Source organism: Oryctolagus cuniculus, chromosome 8 (assembly GCF_051225735.1).
Source record: "Oryctolagus cuniculus isolate XC-2025 breed Fujian yellow rabbit chromosome 8, ASM5122573v1, whole genome shotgun sequence".
NCBI lineage: Eukaryota > Metazoa > Chordata > Mammalia > Lagomorpha > Leporidae > Oryctolagus > Oryctolagus cuniculus.
In genome coordinates this window covers 126439747-126454558 of record NC_142874.1, presented here as the reverse complement: position 1 = coordinate 126454558, position 14812 = coordinate 126439747, and the positions used below count along the sequence as shown (strand labels likewise).

At 37.4% G+C, this 14812-nt stretch overlaps 1 protein-coding gene across 1 annotated transcript; it reads right to left on the bottom strand.

Moving 5' to 3' along the window:
* Window positions 1-307: 307 nt before the first annotated feature.
* LOC138843074 (UDP-glucuronosyltransferase 2B13) lies at window positions 308-13361 on the bottom strand. The gene is made up of 6 exons (XM_070047221.2): window positions 12596-13361; window positions 11850-11998; window positions 9661-9792; window positions 6922-7009; window positions 4613-4832; window positions 308-2801 (listed from the first exon to the last, which is right to left on the bottom strand). Exons 1-6 carry the CDS (start codon window positions 13320-13322, stop codon window positions 2522-2524), a joined length of 1596 nt encoding a protein of 531 aa, XP_069903322.2. The 5' UTR covers window positions 13323-13361; the 3' UTR covers window positions 308-2521.
* Window positions 13362-14812: the final 1451 nt, after the last annotated feature.

Genomic DNA, 14812 nt, shown 5'->3' with positions numbered 1-14812 from the left:
TGTTGTTTGCTGTACCAACTTTTTCATTTGTTTTGTCTTTGCCTCAAATATAACTTTGTGATATTGAATCTAGACCCTGTAAATATTTTGTATCTGTCAGCTGGATGAATGTTGAGCTTCATCAACCAAGGACCCTAGAGTGTCACTTCAATTGTTAGATGCAGGAAGACACATCTCTTCCAAGGCTCCACTCTTTAAATTTGTTATTATTGTTGGCTTCTAAGAACTTATGTTAAAGAATATACTCAATAATATTAAGTAAAACACTTACTAATATACAAAGAAGACTTCTAGTTAATGTATTTGTATTACATATACTTTAATAAGCACTGAATTCTATATGAAATTAAATGACAAGTCTCATAGTTATACAATTAGTCTCTGACAGAGATATTCTAAGAACATATCATTTGCAAGATGAAGTTCACTATTTATTGAAATTCCTCCAGGTTCTGTGGAGTTTGCCTGTTCATACCTTTAAGTAGTGTATTTGATATAAGCAAGAAATACACAGATAGTAATAAAAATGAAGAATTTTGTACAAGTTCTGTTTTTCCGATTCTATCAATCTGACTTGACTATATTTAAAATGTTTGAATACTAAAACATTTGAATTTTATAGTAATCAATAAATATTGAAACAAGAAACATAGAAACCATTTTATGATTTTGAAGATTTAATGTTTAATTGGATTTTTATGATCCACTGCTAAGTGTATCATGTCTGCATATATCCTAATTATGTCTATGTAGTTTGCTTCATGTGAAAAGATTTCTCAAATAATAAAACAATTGACAAAACTGCTTAGATCACCACTATATATTTATATACATATATATTCAAATATATTTATTTCTCTGACTCAATTTTAAAACAAAGCTCGGTTTTAACAACATCATTAATGAATCTGTATTGGTTACTTCATGAGTATATAGAAAGATACTTGAATTTTTCTTTGGCAATGTATGTAGAACTTCATTATTCATGACAATGGACATGTATAAGTTTCCCCTCTTCTAACAATACCTTAATGAAAAATTTAATAAAAGAAAGCACTTGTCCATTTATTATTCTGGACATAATTATCACAGGTAGTTACATTAACAATTATTGTTAAAAACTATTTTGTAGTGTAGAGAGCGCTTGCAAATCTTATGCAGGCTTCTGTTCCACATGAATGTTAAAAACATCTCTTGTCAGGCTAAAAAGTGTCATCCACTTGTTTTCTTTGTTCTCTCTGTTTACTTTTCCATCTGCATTCTGTGTCCAAATGCTTTGGTTAACAATGTTTAAAGGCAAGACATGGAGATATTTTTACTTTTAAACAACTTTCTCCAAAATAGGTTTTAAAATTGGTGTGCATGATAAGTAGTTTTTCATGCCATCCACAATGGCATGTGGATGTACTGCGAGGGGAGACTACATTAAAAAAAACTTCTAGTTTCCATATCCTCAGTGTCCTGGTTATTAAATTAGTTGGAAGTATCTGATTTGAAAAGGCAGGGCGAAGTAATGGAAATCTTCCTATAGGAGGAGGGAACTCTAGCATTGTATATATTGAATAAAGCAAACATTGTAACTCAAGCATTTTCAAGACATAGTGTAGAAAATATATCTCACCTTTCTAACCAAATAATTTACAGGATATTACACAGATTTAATTAGTAAGTGTTAGGGCCGTCTAAACAAAAAAGAATTTTTCTTGATGACATGTTTTGTATTTCAGGAGAAATGTGAACTGTGAACCCCATGTAGTACAAAAGAGCATCCTAAGCACCGTGCTAAAAGACTTGAGCAATGTTGCTCAGTCTTGCATCTGCCCTGAGTCACGTGCTATATCCCTACAAGTGAACCTGTCATCATGTCTTGGTTTTTGCTGAGGAAAACACAATTCTGTCAAATTACAAAATGGACTTTTTCTAACATACCTTGATAATCACTTTTAGTGATTTTCTACTTCATTCTTCTCTAATGTTCCTTTTACACAAAATTCTTTTCTTACTTGTGGTTCACACTCTTTCTACTCAACCCTCACTTTTCAACTTTTTTAATATCATAGTCACTTTGAGTTAGTTAAAGTTCAGGTCAGTTTATCCTGGAATCTCTCTAGATTCATGGAAATCTTGGTAAAATCTGTGTACCCCCCTTTACAAGGATCTGGCTCTGGTTTTCTTTGGTTTGGATACGAATGTTCTACTTGATTGTATGGAATTCAATAGATGATGTTTCTGGAAATACACATGAACACCTCAGGCTTCACTCCTCAACCACCACCAGGTTAAAGTGCCAGTGAGTCTCATTTTTCAGTGCTGTGGTTAAAGTAGTATTACTTGAGGATCTGTGCAATTTGAGTTGTGTGTTTCTAAAGGTTTAATCAAGAATAAAACATCTGGAAAAATCAGGAAGGCACAGGTCTGACCAAATGAGAAGGACCATCTTCCACACAATGATACATAGTCTTTGATATCAAAGGAATGATTTCAACTCTGGTAAATTAATAGCCTCAGAAATTAACAAGCTCTAATCCCTCTTTTTCTTCTTTCCTGCCCCAAGAACATTTCGATAAACAAGAAGGCAACATTTCATGATAAGGTAAGTAGTGATTGCCACACAGGCCAGCAGGAACCCAATCACATCCAGAGAGTGGTACTGGTACCAGGTGAGGTCATGGGCTGCAACCCGGAGATGTTTGGCTCCTTTGTGGCGCATGACGTACTCGATCCAGAAGACTGCTCGGTCCAGCGGCTTCATGGGCTGATCGTGGTGAATTCTTGATAACGTCATGGTGTTCTCCTTATAGCTGAAGGAAAATTAATGGACATCATCTTATAGAGTGAACTAGGAATTGTGGGTCTATACTTTTCATGTAGATGGGAAAGATGAGTGTCAAGAAAATGTAGAAGAAAAATTATCTCTTCAGAAGGCATTATAGAGACCTTACATTTATAGGCTGGAATTTGTTGAATACATAAAATGTGAAGATGCAGAGAGAGGTTTGGAAAGATCCAGGATTTCTAACATCCCAGTCTAGAATTTGAAATTAGTTACGTCCTCTGGATAAAGGGAAGCTAGTGAAAGCAAAACAAGCAAAACCAACAACAAAACTATTTGAGATGTGGAGCTGGCATTATTCAGTAAGCAATTGTGAATGGACCTGACATACAATGTTCAAAATAGTTCAAAATTTTAAATGTAGGCTGCTGGTCCGTCACATTGGTTAAGTAAATGTCTGTACAATGTTAATAAGTAGTTGGTATCAACCAGGAGTTGGTATAGTGTTGAAACGTTAATCATTGGCCGGCGCCGCGACTCACTAGGCTAATCCTCTGCCTGCAGCGCTAGCACCATGGGTTCCAGTCCAAGTTGGGGCACTGGGTACTAGTCCTCATTGCTCCTCTTCTAGTCCAGCTCTCTGATGTGGCCCGGGAGGGCAGCGGAGGATGGCACAAGAACTTGGGTCCCTGCACCAGCATGGGAGACCTGGAGAAAGTATCCGGCTCCTGGTTTTGCATCGGCACATTGCTGACTGTCGAGGCCATTAGGGGAGTGAACGAATGGAAGGAAGACCTTTCTCTCTGTCTCTCTCTCTCACTGCCTAACTCTGCATGGCAAAAAAAAATAATCTTTAATGAATGAAGTTATGATTAAAGCCATGAAAGTATGAAAACATATTGCCTTTCTTTGAATCCTGACTCTTACTGACATTTTCTTGACCTTTTTTCAAATTTCTGTGATCTCAGTTTTTATTGTTAGATGAAATAATGTTGGAAGAAAATATCTCTACTTTAAAAAAAGGATTATTCCATCTTCTGTATTGCAAATCAGTTAAATCTTTATTTTATAATCTTCCAGGTAGGACAGCAATAACCACAGCCATAGACCTAAGAATATCCCCATATGTAACAGAAATATCTCCTTTGTGTTCAGGAAGTTTTAACTGAGTAAACTTGAAAATCCTAGTTGCTACTATCTATCCGTGACAGCACTGCAGCATTAGATTAGAAAATTTGAGAACCTTGGAGTGTCACTGAAAATATGATTTGATAGTTCCATGCAGATTTACTGAAAACAAATCAGAATAATTTTTTTAAAACACAACTATATGAATATATATATGAAATAATGGCACATATACTGGTACACTATTGTTTACTATTAATATGTATTCCACATATCAGGTTTTATATCTTGTATCAACACAACAAAATTGATTTTGAAATACAATTTTAAGAGTTCTTATGCTGAAAGAAAATTGTAACTGTGAAGATCGTAAGTTTGTACAATTATAACATTCCTGCTTCCTGGCTGCAACTCTGTTCCTAATACTTCCTTGTCATCCTCTGTTAACCTTCTTCATTGATGTTCCACATTTCAATCATTGGCTAATTCAAAATTTGTGCACTGTTATTAAGCCTCTGAAAATCATTCTATATATCCATCACAAAAAGTTACAGTGATACTCCCAGTGAATTATTGATGATTATCCTCTAGCATTAAGCAAATCTGTACTCAATCTGATGTTCATGTTCTAAATTAGAATTGAGTCCTTATTCCTCCACTGAAAATTGATCTGAAAACACTGTGTAATTTTAAAGAAACAGTAATACTCACGAAGGGTCATTAATGACTGTCTTCAAGGCATTGAGCAAATCTGCACTGGACATTGTCTTCAAGTTCAACTTAACAGCTGCTCCCTTGGCCTTCATGTAGACAATGTTATCAAGTTGATCTCCAAACAAAGGAATGCCCACCATGGGAATGCCATGGTAGATTGCCTCGAAGACACCATTGGCTCCACCATGAGTTATAAAAGCCTTGGTTTTTGGATGACCTGGAATTGAGTGATTTTTAGAAAATTATTAATTATAAATCTTACAAATGAAATGAGAAATGTATAATATGAGGCACTAAAAGCGCAGTGTACTCTAACAACACAGTATCAATGTCAATGAAAATGAATTTAAATAGCTTTTAGATCAAGAGAAAGAGGCACCTAAGTGCACTGGGGAGGTAAGGGAATGTCACGTGGAAGAGGTGGTGTGTGACATGAGGCTTGTACTGTATGCAAGATTGCCAAATGGGTATGAACGAGTACATTCTGGAAAAAAGGAACTGTATATGTGTCAAATTAAAAGGTCGAGTGCCTGTTAGAACATGCTCTCTCCAAGAAACCATGCCATCACTAAATGTGATTTATAGGTTGTAGAAGGTTGCCCACACGCTATCTTGAAATTCCTTATTACTTTAATTTAAAGGTTGTTGATGTTTCCCACAGAAAACATAGAATTATGCATAATAACAGAAGGGTATTAGTTTTGGTGGTATTTGTAAATTTCTATATTAGGGGAAAAGGCAGATGACAAATGTAATGTTTGAATTAGAATTCAATCTGACAAGCCAAGAGATTATTATTATTTAATTAATATGTTTGTAAGAAACAGATCAAGCACTAGACACACACATACACACATACACTTACACACACAGTGCAAGGGAAGTCCTTAGAGCAACAAAGAGAGAAGGAGATCTTACTATGGTTCATTCATCAAATGCACCAAACAGCTGGGAATGGGCCAGGCCGAAGCCAGGAGCTGGGACTCAATCCAGAACTCCTGTGTGGCTGCCAGTGACTCAAATATTTTAGCCATCAGCTGCTGCCTTCTTCATCTAGGGTGAGTCAGCAGGAAGTGGGCATCAGAATTGGAGCTGGAACTTGAATCCAGGAACTCCAGTATAGGAGGCATGTGTCCCAAAAGCATCTGAACCCTTCAGTGAAACGCCTTCCCCCCTGGAAATTACTGAGACATTCTCTCTGAGAGGTACATACACTGAAAATAAGGATACTTTGATTCTGGGCCTACAAATTTTGTATCATAAAATTCCAAATCTTATAATACATTTACCCTAGGACTGGGCAAGGATTGCAAAGCCATTTGGTTGATTCTTTAGTTTTTTTTTCTTTTATTTAATGAATATAGATTTCCAAAGTACAGCTTATAGATTACAATGGCTTCCCCCATCCCCATGACTTCCCTCCCACCCGCAACCCTCCCCTTTCCCGCTCTCTCTCCCCTTCCATTTATATCAAGATTCATTTTAAATTTTCTATATATACAGAAGATCAGTTTGGTATACATTAAGTAAAGATTTCAACAGTTTGCTCCCACACAGAAACACAAAGTGAAAAATACTATTTGAGTACTCGTTATAGCATTAAGCCTCAATGTACAGCACATTAAGGACAGAGATCCTACATGAGGAGTAAGTGCACAGTGACTCCTGTTGTTGACTTTACAAATTGACACTCCTGTTTATGGCATCAGAAATCTCCCTGTGCTCCAGTCATGAGTTTCTAAGGCTATGGAAGCCTTTTGAGTTCTCCAACTCTTATCTTATTTAGATAAGGTCATAGTCAAAGTGGAAGTTCTCTCCTCCCTTCAGAGAAAGGGACATCCTTCTTTGAAGACCTGTTCTTTCCGCTGGGATCTCACTAACAATCTTTCATTTAGGTCCTTTTTATTTTTTTTCCAGAGTGTCTTGGCTTTCCATGCCTGAAATGCTCTAATGGGCTTTTCAGCCAGACCCAAATGCTTTTAGGGCTGATTCTGAGGCCAGAGTGCTGTTTAGGACATCTGCCATTCTATGAGTCTGCTGTGTATCTTGCTTCCCATGTTGGATTGCTCTCCCCTTTATTTATTCTATCGGTTAGTATTAGCAGGCACTAGATTTGTTTATGTGATCCCTTTGACTCTTAGTCCTTTCATTATGATCAATTGTGAACTGAAATTGATCACTTGGACTAGTGGGATGGCATTGGTACATGCCACCTTGATGGGATTGAATTGGAATCCCCTGTTATGTTACTCTCATCTTGATCGACTGTTACTAGTGTTTTCAGTGTCTGTTCTCCAGAGTCTTACCAAGAAGGTCATTCTGGGGGATCCACTTATAGAGCCGAGTGTTGGATCCTAACATGTCTGGTTCCTTGCCTTCAAATCGCCAAAGAACCTGTTTGGTAAAGTAATAGCAATTTCATGAATTGGATTTCTAATTATGGCATGTTAAAATTCTAAGGAGGTTGGGAGATCACTCTTAAATACCTTGGATTGGAATGACAAAGAATAGAGGGTAAGAGAAATTAAGTAATGATAATTAAATGATGAAAGCCTTCATGTCTCATGTACTCTTGCTGCATTCAGTCAGATTTGGAATGTATTCATGTTGTGTGACATATAGGATATAACCCAAGTACGATGATGTGTGATGAATTCAAGTATTTAAGAAATTATTAGGTGGTATTCATTCAAATGAAAGAAGAGGAACTGGCTGGTGCCATGGCTGACTAGGCTAATCCTCCGCCTTGCGGCGCCGGCACACCAGGTTCTAGTCCTGGTCGGGGCACCGGATTCTGTCCCATTTACCCTTCTTCCAGGCCAGCTCTCTGCTGTGGCCCGGGAGTGCAGTGGAGGATGGCCCAAGTGCTTGGGCCCTGCACCCGCGTGGGAGACCAGGATAAGCACTTGGCTCCTGCCATCGAATCAGCATGATGTGCCGGCACAGCGTGCTGGCTGTGGCAGCCATTGGAGGGTGAACCAATGGCAAAAAGAAGACCTTTCTCTCTGTCTCTCTCTCTCTCACTGTCCACTCTGCCTGTCAAAAAAAAAAAAAAAAAAAAAAAAGAAAAAAAAAGAGGAACTCATTACCAGTTTACATGTAATCTACATCATCTATATATCTGTAAGTCTATATAGATAGAGATATATAGATATGTGCGTGTATGTTTGTTTGTACATGTGTTTGTGTTCACCATGTGAGACGCATCTTCCAAACCTATTAACATTTTTAAATTTAAAAAATGGAAACAAGGTTTTATTTGCATCTACTGTTCCATTTTTTTTATGAGAATCTGATTTTTTTTTAAGATTTATTCATGTATTTTTAAAGCAAAATTACAGAGTGGAAGAGGCAGAGAGAGAGACAGAGAGAGAGAGGTCTTCAAGCCACTGGTACACTCCCCAGAGAAGTGCAATGGCCAGAGCTGAGTAGATCCTAAGCCAGGAGACAGGAGCCTCCTCCATGTCTCCCACACGGGTGGAGGAATCCAAGGACCTGGGCCATTCTTCATCACCCTCCCAGGCCACAGCAGAGAGCCAGAGCAGAAGTGGAGCAGCCAAGACCCAAAGCAAAGTCAACACGGGATTCTGGCATTGCAGGTAGTGGCTACACCAGCTATGCAATCGCTCAGGCCCAGAAAATTTGTCATCTTTTAATTTGAGAAATAAAATAGGTTGGCACTGAGGAACTACATTTAATTTGTTATGTAAAAATTTTAAGATACATTTTTGATATGAAACCCTAATAGTATCGCTACTGCTAGAACTGGAATTTCTTTTAATATAGGAAGAAAGAGTCAGTTCATAAGCATACAGTGTCTGAAAATGTCCATTATTGTGATAACGCTAAATTTTATTTAACTGACTATTAGGTTTTCCACGATGTATTGAAAGCATTGACAGCTGTTAATGCTGATTACTACTATAGCCAGATTATTTCCATGTCAGCTACCAAAATAAGGTACTGATGTTAGAAATCTGAATTTATCCTCATAAACTGGAGTATTTATCCTCATAAACTGGAGTGTACCATTTCTATTTGCTTTAGGAGAGGTAAAGTAATTTCTGATTCTCTTTGTGATATTAACATAGGGAGTTACTAGAGGGATTTATCAGCTAGAAAGCTAAAAAGTAGTTGCTGAATACCAAGAGTTCAAAGGTGTCTTGTATATATCAGAAATGTAGTTCCTACTATTACTTAAAGAAGGGGACATCGGAACTCCATCACGTGTCAGGCTCACTTTGAAATGATTCCTTCTTGTACTGCCATCTCCATCCTCAATCCAGAGGAATTGCACTCATGAGTTAGGATCACAGTTCTGTGGAGTGATCTTTTTATAAAGTACAACAGGTGCCTTCAGAACAGGACCCATCTCCAATTTTTCTGCTTCTATCTCTCTGCGAAGCCACTGCTAGGGTCCAGTAGTGAGAGGCAGATTAATTTTTCTGTTTCTCTAAATCTATGTAGATGAGTGCATAGCTGGATTCAGGCTTTGTTAGCTCTGGACTTCTGTTCTCTGAATAGGCTCCTGATTAGTATCTTAAATACCCCTACATACAAATTATGGAAAGTAAAGAGGCATGGATTATATCAGAATCCTAAACTTTATAATGCTCTTAAGATGTGTTTCAGTATTCCCTTAATGTTATTGAGGTAGTGCAGTCAGTAATGAAAACTCAGCTTCTGTCTGAATACAGCTTTAGTGTACACAGTGGCTTCACAATCCCACAAGGCAAAGAAGCCAACAGCAGGGTAGAATTCAGAGATTTCTCTTTATCTGCCTGCTAAATGATTGAGTTTTCCAAGGTTTCACAATTCACCTGTTAGGTACATTTCTGATCAAAATGTCAATGTCAAAGTTATCTACAATGTAATATACTCTGTGCTATTTTTGGACCTGTGAAGGAAGAGTTTAACAGATGTCTGAAGAAAATTAAAGATATCATAAGTATCTCCACTTCACATAGGAATATGTGTAATGAGACACTTTGCAGAGTTTAGCAGGCTCATTCAGCGGTTGCCTGCCCTTAGGGCACATTTCTGACCTTTTGTGGCAGCTGGGCAAAGGCTGATGCAATCACATTGGCCCTTTCTTCAGTCAGGTTACTGATCATGGACCCCAGGGAAAACACCACCACTCCCTCTTCTCCAGAGCTCTGCACAAAGTCTTCCATCTCCTGTGAAGAGAAAATTGGGTCTGTCATAAAGAGCAGCATTGTTGGTTATCAGGGTCTCAAAACCCTTTCTCTTCCCAAACTAAAACTCCATGCCCTATGGACATTATGTGATACGTGTTTAGAGCACTGAAATCCCAATTTATATTCATCTTGTATTTTACAGAAAATATGTGATATTTTTATCTTCTTTGTTCTTCTGTTTGCAACTAACCCTTCTATTTTAGCTGATTTAGTGTTATTAAAAGTTCTTTGGTGGAACAATTTATAATGGTGTGATAAGTATGTGTTGCATATATTTGTGTATATATAAATTTTAATCATTCCTTAATATTCAGTTTAGGTTACTAAAAATGTATTCTTATAAATAAATGCTACAGATACTGATCTGGCACTTACTAGTTCCTTTTATGTCTTATAAAACCAAAGTGTATTCTTTTAAGTTATTCTATGTTATTTGTTAAATTTCTGTCTTCTCTTACAAAAGGATAGAGATTATATTAGCTTATGATAATTAATAAAAGTAAGTTGGTAGGGGAAACAGATGCTTTAACAGAATATGTAATTAAGTTTCAGAATTCTGTATTTGGTTTCAATATTGTTTATGCAACTAAATCCATGAAGTCTGAGAACCTGAATTCTGCAAATATTTGAACAGAATTGACACTGGTGCATTAAAAATGTTGGAAACCATAATTGAGAGTTATATCTTTTATTATTATTAAGAATAAAAATGTAATTGTGAAAGGACAATAGAACAATGTCTCATATGTAGGTCACCTTATAAATAGGACATTGGACAAATATGAAACTTTTCATGTATTGCATAATAGCAAATAAATGACTTTCATTACTAGTACAATTATTTTCAGTGCAAAGATGCAAAATACTTTAAGAAAGCATTCCATCACATTTATGGCAATATGTTGTTGGATTCATGTGACACAGCTTGTTTGGACAGTGTCATTGGTCTTACCAATTTTGAATAATATGAGTTCTCATGTCAAATCATCTTAGACAGTAAAGGGTCCAAGCATTTTATACTTTCTTCCTCTTGAAATGTCCTGATTTAAATAATTTTAGGTATGTTAAGCAGTTTTTTCTTTTTAAATCTAACACATTTAAGAAATCTTTCCTGTCTTTTTCACAACTTTGTGAATAATCCATGCATTTACTAGACTCATATCAATTATTTGTTTGAAGAAAGTCTTGTACAATTTTAAACCTTTAAAAATTTTTTCAAGAACTGCACAGATAGAGATGGGAAACATTACTACTTGTCAGCAACAACAACGAATAGCAATATGAACCAGTGGATTAAAGATCTCTGTATCTCACTCTGTATGCATGTGTGTGTATGTCTGCCCCTCTCTTTGTAATTCTAATTTTGAAATAAATAAATCTTTAAAAAAAGCCCTTTTTTGTATATTTCTTCTTCCCTCTTCTCTACACCTATTCCTGCACATCCTTCATATTTCACCTTTATCAGTGGCTCCTGGACATCTCTTATGATCCTTACTAGATACTCTCCCAGCACTGTCCTTTCCAATCTAAATATTTCCACTGAAGTTTAATTATTTGCTCATAGTGTATCCTAAAAGGATCTAAAGGAGATGGAGGAGAGCAGACACTGTGTCTACCTTGCTTCTGTATATGTCCAACATATGCTTCTGTTATATCTAGTTACTTCATGAATATACATCAAAAAAGTGACTTGTATTTTCTTATGTGTTGAATAATGAAGACCTTAATTTAACAGAGTCTTGTCTCAAAGTCTCCCAGATATTGCATTTTACTCTGTAATGAAGGTGAATTCTGGATACTTGTGATGGTGTTGAAATACAAGCACTTTTTAAATTGTCCATGGAAAGTGTACATTGGCTTCTTATTCAAATTTCCATGAACTTTTAAGTCCCCTCATGTGAATTTCCCCCTGGAAGGATTTTTGCACCACTTCCTATATCTCTCCATTTGAATCAAATGTTGTAAATGAAGAATGCAGAGCCATTTCCACGTAAAATACGAAGCGAACCAAATATAGCACACAGGAACTTACTTACCTGAGGCAGAGGTTTGGCAGGTTTGCAGTGGAGCCCTCCGATGAAATCAAAGTTTGGTAAAAGTGGCCGAGGAAACTCCAAGTCCCAGTAGCTTCGAATGAGCCACATGTCAGCTTTCCCCATTAGCTCCAAGAACGTAACAGGTCTTCCTGAATGTGAGAAAAAGAAAGAAGAGGGAGAGTAGTGAGGGAAATGTGATGTGAAGTACATTATGTCAAATTCTGAAAGGCGTTGGAATTATGCAGTGAATGATGTATAAAGTACACAGTGTGAAACCGAATATGTTCTATAGGCATCGTATAATTTACATGTAAAATTTATGCATGGTTCTCATTATATATATGTGTGTGTGTGTGTGTGTATGTGTGTGACAATACCAGGGAATAATAAACATAGAATCTCACCTCAATAGGCTCATAATCATAAGTAACCATTAAAATAGAGCACTATAGAATCAAACATGGAAAATGTAGAGTAAAATAGGCATGGAAAAGCTTGGTGAAATCCTCCGTATTTCTATTTGTGGTTGTATGCCGCCCTGGAACACCCTAATCTAGTGATGGTCCATTGGCTTAAACTGACCCTGTGATGTAAACACTATTGCATTACATTTGTGAGAATGACAAATCTTTTTATATTTTTATTTCATTATTTTACCTATAAAAGATGAATTCCTTTGATTTTGCATTCATACAAGCTCACATTCAAAGTCACAAAAGTTAGGATCAATTAAAAAGATGACTTACCCAGTACTTCACTGTAAAATCGATTCCATCGCTTCTCGTTAAATTTTGGGAACCAAAAGTCAAAGTAAAGCACGCAGAGCAGATTTTGTACCCTCTCCATGAATGTCATTTGACTGCCTAGACCAGACATCATAACAGGTACATAGGAAGGAGGCAGTAAGAGTCCTCCACCATGCTTTTGCAACATGTAGCCAAAAAAGCCACGAAGACTGTACACAAGGGGTATTTTAAGTAGCTCAGCCAGCAGCTCACCACCAGGACTAACAGGATCTGCAAGAACAACATCAAATCTTGATTCCTGCAGCTTTGTCATGAGTTTCTTGTTCAAAATGACTTCTTTACAGATGTCTTCACAAATGTCAGAATATTTTAAAACAACCATTTTCGTTAATGAAAATGTTTCCCAGTAACTCTCTATTGACACATTATTTATCATTTTATAGACCCAATCCATGAAAAAATTCTCGATATCATCTTTACTGTAGGATGTATGGAAAGTTTCAAATTTAATTCCCGATTCATTGTTGGAACCAATTACAACAGAAGCTGAAGATCTCAGGACAGTGACTTCATGGCCTCGCTGGACAAGTGCATCTAGGATTGTCTTCATATTCATCCAGTGACTGAATTCCATAGGCCACACCAGCACCTTCCCACAACTCCCAGAGCTGAAGCAGCAGCTCAGCTGTAGCAGCAGCAGTAGAATTGAAATGCATTTCACAGACATCCTGGTGAAGTGCAGTGCTTCCTCTCCAATTGCTTTTCCTTTCTTAGCTAGTCAAACTTGAATCCATGAAGAAATTCATCATATAGTTAAAATATAACCTGAATTAGTCATAGTAAATATATCTCAATCAGATCTGTACACTGAAATGGCATTTGGAAAAAGTTAAGGTAGATGACCTTCTGTGTATATCAGTGTGTTTAGAGACTCCCCCACATTTTTAAGGACTTACAGAGAGAGGGAAAAATAGCGAAAGACACCTTCCATCCACCAGTTTACTCCTTTAATGTTCATAACTGGGGACTAAGTCCAAGCTGAAGCCATGAGACTGTGGAATTCCTTGGGTTTCCTATTTGAGCAACAAGGCCCTAAAATACTCATGCAATCTTTCTATGCCTTCCCAGGACATTATTGGGAGTTCAATCAGAAATGGATCAGATAGGACTTGAACTTCTGTCACTTGAACTTATGCCAGTGTTGCGGACAGCGGCTTATCAGTTGTGCTTCACTGGTGACCCCTGGAGTCTCTTTTATGATTAAGTGCTGCCACCTCTCTCATATTCTCTGACATGCTTGTGTAAGGCTGTTGGGTTATGTAAGAGATTTTAGAGCAGTGACCCTAGCAGCAGCAAGTGAGAGGTGACTTGCATCTGCAGTCTCTGTGACACAGAACATGATAATGTTTCTTAGCCTGGTTCAGGGCATTTTTTGGGTAGAATCTGATAATACACATGCATCCATTTTGCTAAAGTAATGTGTATAATTTAGTGTTTCATGGTATTCTCATATAAATATGTAAACACAATCACTAATCAATTTTTGGGCTTTTCATAACTCCAAAAAAGAAACCCAATACCCTTTATCCTTTGTGCTTCCCCTTCCAATGTCTGATTCCTACAGTCATAACAAGTACTCATCTACTTTCTGTTTCTAGAGATTTGCTGTTGCCGGAATTTCATGTTAGTGAAATACTACAGCATTTGAGGTGGAAACACTGACGTACCTCTCTGTCAGTGACCTCCCTGACTGATGAGTAAGTCTGCAACCTCTTTTCTTTTCTTTTTTTTTTTTTAAAGATTTTTGTTTATTTATTTGAGAGCTAGAGTTACAGACAGTGAAAGGGAGAGGCAGAGAGGTCTTCCTTCCATTGGTTCACTCCCCAAAGGGCCGCAATGGCCAGAACTGAGCCAATCTGAAGCCTGGGGCCAAGTGTTTCTCCCAGTCTCCCAAGAGGGTGCAGGGGCCCAAGCCCTTGGGTCTTCCTCTTCTACTGCTTTCCCAGACCACAGCAGAGAGGTGGATTGGAAGAGGAGCAGCTGAGAATAGAACCAGCGCCCATATGGGATGCTGCACTGCAGGCGGATTAGCCTACTGTGCCACGGCATGGGCCCCCTGAAACCTCTTTTCTTAGGTTGCTTCTCTTATCATAGAAGCTCCAATGTTTGAGTGAGCTGTGCAATGATTATTTGGGAGTTGGATTCTCAGAATGCAGT

What these genes read in the sequence shown, in the direction of transcription:
- LOC138843074 (XM_070047221.2), bottom strand. Translation starts at nt 13,322, where the DNA reads ATGTCTGTGAAATGCATTTCAATTCTACTGCTGCTGCTACAGCTGAGC. An exon ending in CCCCCAGAATGACCTTCTTG is followed by an intron (nt 4,833 to 6,921) that starts GTAAGACTCTGG and finishes ACTCAATTCCAG; the next exon opens with GTCATCCAAAAACCAAGGCT. An exon ending in ACAGTCATTAATGACCCTTC is followed by an intron (nt 2,802 to 4,612) that starts GTGAGTATTACT and finishes ATTTTCCTTCAG; the next exon opens with CTATAAGGAGAACACCATGA.